The 7,938-nt window shown below is 35.7% G+C and overlaps 1 protein-coding gene across 1 annotated transcript in view; it reads right to left on the bottom strand.

Moving 5' to 3' along the window:
- The window catches only part of LOC103802675 (WD repeat-containing protein 19-like), a gene marked incomplete at both ends in the record, with an annotated part of 14,778 nt that overhangs the window by 1,348 nt on the left and 5,492 nt on the right, over positions 1-7,938 (bottom strand). The window contains 10 exons of the mRNA XM_009075183.1: positions 91-295; positions 875-1,022; positions 1,552-1,701; positions 2,304-2,426; positions 2,834-2,940; positions 3,399-3,513; positions 3,611-3,783; positions 4,917-4,987; positions 6,157-6,330; positions 7,622-7,734. Coding sequence (XP_009073431.1) covers positions 91-295; positions 875-1,022; positions 1,552-1,701; positions 2,304-2,426; positions 2,834-2,940; positions 3,399-3,513; positions 3,611-3,783; positions 4,917-4,987; positions 6,157-6,330; positions 7,622-7,734 — 1,379 coding nt within the window. The remainder of the gene's footprint in view (positions 1-90; positions 296-874; positions 1,023-1,551; positions 1,702-2,303; positions 2,427-2,833; positions 2,941-3,398; positions 3,514-3,610; positions 3,784-4,916; positions 4,988-6,156; positions 6,331-7,621; positions 7,735-7,938) is intronic.

The following is a 7,938-nucleotide window of genomic DNA, read 5'->3' as shown; positions in this document are numbered from 1 at the left end:
GGACATTTTTAAATCACCAGGATATGCTGTACTGAGCTATAAGCACAGAAATAAACCAATTTACACAATATATTTAAAATGCACATGTACCTTTTCAGCATTAGAGTCTGAGTAAGCATTTGTGTCAGCTCATTAGGTCCAAAGTCTTTCAAATTGCCAAGGAAACTGTGAGTGCTTAGATTGATGTTGTTTGTTTTCCCACTCTGAGTCTGACAAGTTAATTCTCCATTATACAACAACAAAGGTTTATGGGAATAGGGAACTTCTGTGCCACCTGCCAAAATAACCTTTGATCCTAGATTCAAAGATCAGAAAGAAGAGAAGACATCATGTAAAAATCCCAATATGGTAAAAAGTGCAGCAAGTAGTCATAGCTGAAACTAAGTGAATTTGCAGGGCATTAATTCAAGCTCTCCAATTCTGGCAGTGACCAACACATATTTTTCAGTAAATTAAACATACAGAACTTAAATCTTCTAAACCAGTAAGGTCCTTTTCCAAATAGTTGTAGGTAAATTTCTTACTGTTTCTCTATCACAAATACAGAAATTGCTATGATTAGAATTTTGGTTAACTCTGTAAATAAATACAAATTTTGTCACCCTGGTCCTAGTATCTTTCTCATCAACATTTCACAATACAATTGAAGCACAATGTGTAACTTTCAGAAGAAATAGGATAATAGCAAGAAGCTTAGGGAGTTAAGAAACTAAGAGAAACCTACAAGGCACCTAGTTTTCTACTCATCAGTTACACTTGGAGACTTCTACAGTACTATTTGTTTTGCTATGCACTTAAGACAAATGAAGACTCAGAACATGTTTTACTTTATTAACTCAACTAGTGAATAACTTTTTTAAAGAACTCACAGTACCTTGAATGGCATCCTTATGAAAAACATAAGTGTACACCTTATCATCATCAAAAGCAACAAAAACACCTTTATCCATTGGCCAGTTTTCCCACAGGATTCCTTTAATAGTTGGTGAGAAGCCTGGAATCTCATACACACTATCATTTACCTACAGGTAATGCAAAAATAAAATTACTACCAAGAGACTAAGGAGATAAACTATATTATTTCCAGTTAAGATTAAAAAATTAAACCACATAAACAGTGCAGAAATATGAAAACTGTATTAAGAAAGAGTTTTGTTATAAGCAGTGACTCTGAATCACACAAGAGCTTAATTCAGTGGAGAAAATGCACCTTATATACATGATATTTGCTATTCCTAAAAAAAGGTATGTGGAGAGGCAGTGAAACTGGCAGTGCCTCTTAATGGGATAAATTATCTGTATTTTAATACACAAACACAGACATGTTTGAAAATTACTGATCAGAAACTTAGTCTAATGAAGTTGTTCTGATCTAGTATGACAGATTTTATTTCCTTACGTTATCATTAAGTTATCTTCAAGCCTCCTTGCCCATTTCTTCTCTCAGCATTCATGCTGGAGTGACAAAATCTTGATTCTCTGCTAAAAACACTATATAGTTGAAGAGCCTGTTTGTAAATACAATAGTCTGGGTATCCCACACTAACTTACTGGACAATAGACAAAGCCATCACTCTTGTCATCTATGAAAGCAATTCTGGTTCCATTGGGATCTGGAAAAATCTTTCTCACACTGACAGGATGTCGATATTCATTCACATATTGCCAATCTTCAACATAGAAATAACGAATAACTCCAGTCTAATGAGAAATAACAGAAAATGTTAATAAAGGCAAGCAGATAATTAACTTGGTTGGACTCTGAGTACCGAGTGTTTCAATAAAACTACTTCCAAGTGGGTTTTTTTTTCTTCCTTCTTCATTCACAGCTGGTTTGGGGCAGGATAGGAAAACTAGAAGGTGTTTTGGGGATAGAGAAAGGAGTTGGAAGGTTTGTGGGGTTTTCTATTGGTTTGATATTTATCTCACTAAGCTTAACCTTAGATAAAGCTGAAAATTTTGCCTCCCAGGAAGAACCACACATTCCTAAGAAGAGATGTACCTAGTTCAGGGGAGAAAAGCAGCCAAACTGATTCTGCTATTAAAATCAGTGTTTTGCAACAAACATGAGTAAAAGCAAAACCTAACCTTCCTGTCAATGCATATCATATAAATGCAACAGCAAAGGAAGTTTTTTTTTTTATTGACTGTATTTGCTTAAAGCTCTTGCATAGAAAATAATCCACTCCAAAGTTCACAGATGCTTTTTTTTTTTTTGCTTAAAGTATGAGTGGCAATTCAAATAATTCAGATAGACATATATTCCATCTAAAAAGATCTTTAAAAACAGAAGTGATACTCACATCTGTACCATATATGAGGAAGTCACTCGTTAAAGCATGGCACAAAATTCTGTATTTATCATCATCTGCTGGGAAAAGTCGAGTTTCTCGTTCTTCCCGAGCACCTGAACCTTCACTTGCTATCTAAACATAAAGAACAGAATGAACTGAAAAACTCCACTGTTAACAACAAGCTATCATAGTTTTGCCTACATCAAACTCTAAGAAAACGAGATGAAAACAAACTTGCATGTGCAGCCCTTAAAAAAACCCAACATCTGCCTCTGTCACATTCCCAGAGACCTTTAAAATAGAACTTGTTAAATAATAGTAGGTGACAAGGAAATATTTTTCTTCACCTGTTCTAGGCTAGGTTACTTTCCTCAAGTCTACAGAAAATCAGCTTTATATTTTAATTAGCCAGCAAAACAATTCTGAAGATTTTTTCATTTTTATCTCCATTATCTGAAGATCATTCCATTTGATCTCATTAACCTGTTCAGCTTAGATCAAGTCATTAGTTCAGCACTCCAAATTGCCAGAGATCTTACCATGTGCAACTGGACTTTACCCTCAAAGAGAGCAGCAGCATAATCAGAATTAAGGTGCATACTTGCTACTGTCCCCAGGTACTCCACATCTTTAAGCTTTTTTACATCTAAAGGATCCAAACAGAAAAGAAAAGGTTAAAATATTTTGATTTTGTATAGGTCTTCATTTACCATCACTTAAATTTGCAGCTGGCCAAGCAAATGTGAAAGACTCAACTAAGCAGAGAGGGGACAAGTCACATGTAAAGAGACTTTCTTCTTAGCAGTCAGAACTGGTCAGAAAGTACAAGAGAAACTCTTTTCCTATGCAACTCTGACTAGTGCTCTTACAGTTTTGATTAATTTATCATTAGTGAAAGAGGTGATGCTGAAGAGACATAGGAAACCTTTAAATCCACTATCTAAAATTTGGACACAGCATAACCAATTCTACCTTATCCCACACAAACAACATGAACATCCACCACACTGAGAATTTAGTTTTATCTCTATTATTTACAATACCAAATTAATATAACAAGACACAGTGCTGCATTAGTTTTAAGAGAACTGAATTTATGCTTACTATTCTCTCCAAGTGCATAAAACCAAGCTCGATTGTTCATTCCTACAGCCAAATGAGAAACACCAATAGCAACAAAACTGGGCTCTACTTCAACAGAGACTGTGACTGGTGGCTCCTGTAAGAAAACAAAACAAAATAATACAGTTTTCATCCACTTTTAATACTTACTTTGCTTACATCTACATGAAGTTTAAAAGGAAGGGTGATCATACTCTCTCCACATGATTGGCTATGGTAACTTCCAGAAGAGAGGTGAGGTATGCAATCCGTGTACCACAAGAACCTCCAAGGATTGGAAGCTTTGTCAAGAAAATATGGAGGGATCCTCTTCGTGTAGATACTGCCAACAACTGCCCATCATCTGTCCAAGCCATCTGATCTGCACCTGAAACATTCACAACAAAAATCTTTTCATTAACTACCAAAACCAAGAAACAATTATTAGGCTTCAAAATGTGAAAATGGTAGGAATTCATACCTAGGACTGTTTTTAAATAAAAGTATCTACTAATGTACTCAAACATAACCAATTAATGTAATTCCAAGATTAACTGGAATCACTCAAACCAAACCCATAATTTATTAATTTAGCATTTTCTTGAGTGAAAACTTTACAGAATCACTGAACAGTTTGGGTTGGAAAGGACCTTAAAGAGCACCAAGGTACACCCAGACCAACTGCATATCTGTTAAAAAACTTATCACCTCTCTCCCTCTTTTCTGCCACAGAAGTTTAGTCAGCACATTCAAAGTGAACCAGAATACTGGAAGCAGCTGAGCAGAATTTACTCTGATTTCCCTTATTGCCAAATGAGAAAGTATTAAACACAGAAATGGTGTTTGGCTCTCAGTATGTGAAAATGCCATTAGAAAGATCCTACTCTAACTGACTAGTATCAACATTCCAAGGGAGAGAGGGGGAAAATGTGCTGATTTCTCCAAAAGAAAGTGTAAGAAAAGGGAAGGCTCTCAGAAATAAAATGCTGGAGGCAACCAGTGACTTGACATAACTGAAATATTAACACTTATGAAGAGATAATGATGGTAACTCATTACCCAAGAACATAGTTTTGTAACACTGGTCTGGAAGCCACAGGCACAAATTTTGTACACCAGGACAAAAACAAATCAAATAACATATGTCAGTACAAATGATGCTGAAAAACACATACAAGAAAAAAAAACACACCAAAAAATCATGGAAATAAACAGAACACAGTTAAGTATATTAGTTTTATAATCTGAACGTAGAGTATTACAGATTCAAACCTGCACAACACTAACTGATCAAATATTCTGAGAGCTGTACTTCTCTACACTTTGACAGATAAAACGTTCCCATTTTGCTCTGGGTCACCTAATAAACACAAGTTGGGAAAGAAGGATTTTCTGATAAATTCTACATTTACACAGTTTTTCCAACAATGGTACTTTCACTCATGTAAAGAGAGACACCATCAAAATTCTAGTGTACTTAATTTGTAAAAATTTCTATCCTCATGGAGACTGTTAACATACCTTTGTTTTCATCATCCAAGTTTATTATGGCATACATTTGTTTCAGGTCTGTCAGATCGTGGATTTTAATGCTAAAACAAAAATACACAGTTATTCTCACCCATCTAAATCACAGTCATCATAAACTGGAAGAAATGCAATCCAATCAAGACAGCCTAGTTGAACACAAAGTAGAGCACAAATATAAAATGCCTTCCATTTCTTAATAAGCATCACACATTAATTGTTCTCCATCACCCTAAATACTGTGTCAGTGTGTCACTGTACAAAAATATCTGCTCAGAGAACTAAAATTTGAGGAAAAGGTACAAATACAATTTGAAAGAACTCAGGGGTGGGAAACATGGACTGTTATTCTCTTTTGACCTATTACAGTACATGTCAATTTAAAAACACATAACTGATGGACAAACAGTGCTTGAAACACAGATGCAAAAATAGCTTTCAATAAAAAGGGAGAGTTTACTTATGCTGTCAGGTCACTCAACATACATTAAACAGCCTGTTAGAGAAATAACACTTATTGTACAAGAGCTGAAGTGCAAAAGTTGCACCATGTTTTGCTCAGAGTTCCATCACTCTTGATGTGTAAGTGTCACTAATCAGCAGTTGGTCCTACCCAGAGCTGAGGACAGACAGCCTGACTCCTACCACACTCAGCTCCTTTTTGCTGAGGGATTCAGGTGTCACAGCATCACTGAGTAGCAGATGAGGGGCTAAAGGAGCTGTTCTGCCATATGCACAACACATTCTGGAAAAACTCCAGCCTCTCTAATTATTTTTTTCCTTAATTGGTTGCACTTTTAGTCTTTTGTCCAGACTGCAGGGAAGGCCAAACACCAGGGAGCAGGATTATCAGGATACCAGCACATTCAGAACAGCTTTAAATTAATTGTTCTCCTATGGTTAAACAGATGTTTATGTTCAATCAATAAATCATAAGAAAGAAATTTGGACTTTTCTGTAGCCAAGCAAGATAACAGAAAAAAAAAAGAATAAAAAAGAATAATTTATAGTCATGCTTAATTTTTTGTTTATAATTAATTAAAATAAATTTAACCATAATGGCAGATATTTCCATCAATATTAGCATCTCCTAACTCTAGGCAGAGCAGCAGTTCCACAGAGCAATTCATCTCACCTTCTCTGCACTCACTTCTTAGGAAATCACAGCTTTAATGCCCAATACCTACAGCTATGGGAGATGGATTCTATGTTTATGCATAAAACTACCACTTACCAATTGTCTCCACATGATGCAGCTTTGTTTAATGACTGTGAGATAGCAATGCTGCTCAGATTATCCTTATGATTATGAGCTTGAAAGATTTCTTGCCCTATCTCACGAATGTGTGTAGAAATGACTACAAAACGCCCTCGTGAGAAACCAATCATGATGTAGCCATCACCATACCTGTTACAAAAAAACCCCAAACAAGTGAGAAAAGAGATCTACTAATGCAATACACAAAATACATTTCCTTTCAGACTACTGAGGTATTTGTCAATGCCTCCTTTTAACAGGAAAAATAAAAAAAATCTGTGAATTTTTATGTATAATGTAGAACAATATAGTATAAAATATGTTAAGGGAATAACTACCAAAAGTTTTTGAAGAACAGAACCATGTTTGTGCCCAGGGTTCACTGATAAGTCATCTTTGTTGTCTCCTACATTCTATAATGCCACTTTATTTTCAGCAAACTGCATACATGGCAGTGATGCCAGGAGAAAGATTTGTGGTACTTTCATCAGAATAAGCATACTACAAGATTTGGCCCCATCAAAGCCATGTAACAACAGTAATTCCAGTCACCATGCCCTTAAAGACACTGCAAACACAGTGGAAGTACCAAAGCTACAATCTGTATTTGTGAATAGTTTGTTTACTCTTCATAGTATCAAGTAGAAATAATGAGGTTAAGGCAGAAATAGTTACAGCATGTAAGGACAATTTCAAACAATATCCACATCAGCTTAATTGCAAGAAAAAGCATTGCAAGAGAAACAGCCCAGGTATGGCTTGCTACACATGTGGCCATAAATTAAGAAGATTATAGCCACAGGTTTTCTTACACAGTTGTAGTGTAAAGGGATGTCAAATCCACATTGACTGAACAGGCATCAAAAGACAAGCTGTAAGGATTCAAAGATACAGAAACAGTATAGCTACTCTTCTGGTACAGAGTTGAAAATTGTAGCTAAGGTTTTCTTTATAGGAACATTACCAACTGGACTGCACAGCAGGGAGGCTAACAAGAACTCAGCACAACTTTGTAAACTAGCTGAAGGACACAGCTCCACCTCTAGCTCTTTCATCAGCTCCTCAATCAAACTGAAAACAACCTAGAAACCTCTCAGTTTAATCTTCTTCCAGGACAGCAACATCTTAGTGTTCTAAAGCTGAGCATACCAACAGAAAATCTATTTGAAAATACTGCTTTTACAGCCATTGAATCATCAAGTAGAACAATTACAAAATGCAGACTTGCTTTGTGTTTGGAAAAGAATTACTAGGAAAGCTATCATACAACCAAGAAAAATCCACTGTGAACAAGGGATATATAAAGAATTACTAGGAAAGCTATCATACACCCAAGAAAAATCCACTGTGAGCAAGGGATATACGACTTCATTTCCAGCATTTATCAGAACTACTTGAAAAATCTTCAGTTTGAATGCTAAACTGAGAAAGTTCTGCTCACCATTTGTAGGTTACAATACTGCCATAAGGCTGCTGAAATTTCAGATCAATTGGGTTATCAGGATCATTCAAATTAAAAAGGAAGAGAGTCTTCTTGCCAACCACTACACTTACCTGTCAATGAAGGAAAAGAAATATTAACTTGGTAAGGACAGCATCACTTTAAAATAAAGCCCTGTATCTTCACTAACAGATTAGATTTAGGACTTCAAATAACCCTTAAGAATCACATGGATCTGAATTCTAAACCTTTACCAACAGTGCAAGAGATTTTCAGCATATTCCCTCTGTGAGCCAGTGGTTCACAAATCTAAATGC

Source organism: Acanthisitta chloris, unplaced genomic scaffold (genome assembly GCF_000695815.1).
Source record: "Acanthisitta chloris isolate BGI_N310 unplaced genomic scaffold, ASM69581v1 scaffold2905, whole genome shotgun sequence".
In the NCBI taxonomy this organism is placed as follows: Eukaryota; Metazoa; Chordata; class Aves; order Passeriformes; family Acanthisittidae; genus Acanthisitta; species Acanthisitta chloris.
Note: the sequence above shows the minus strand (reverse complement) of the source record. Positions and strands in the feature narration are given on the sequence as shown.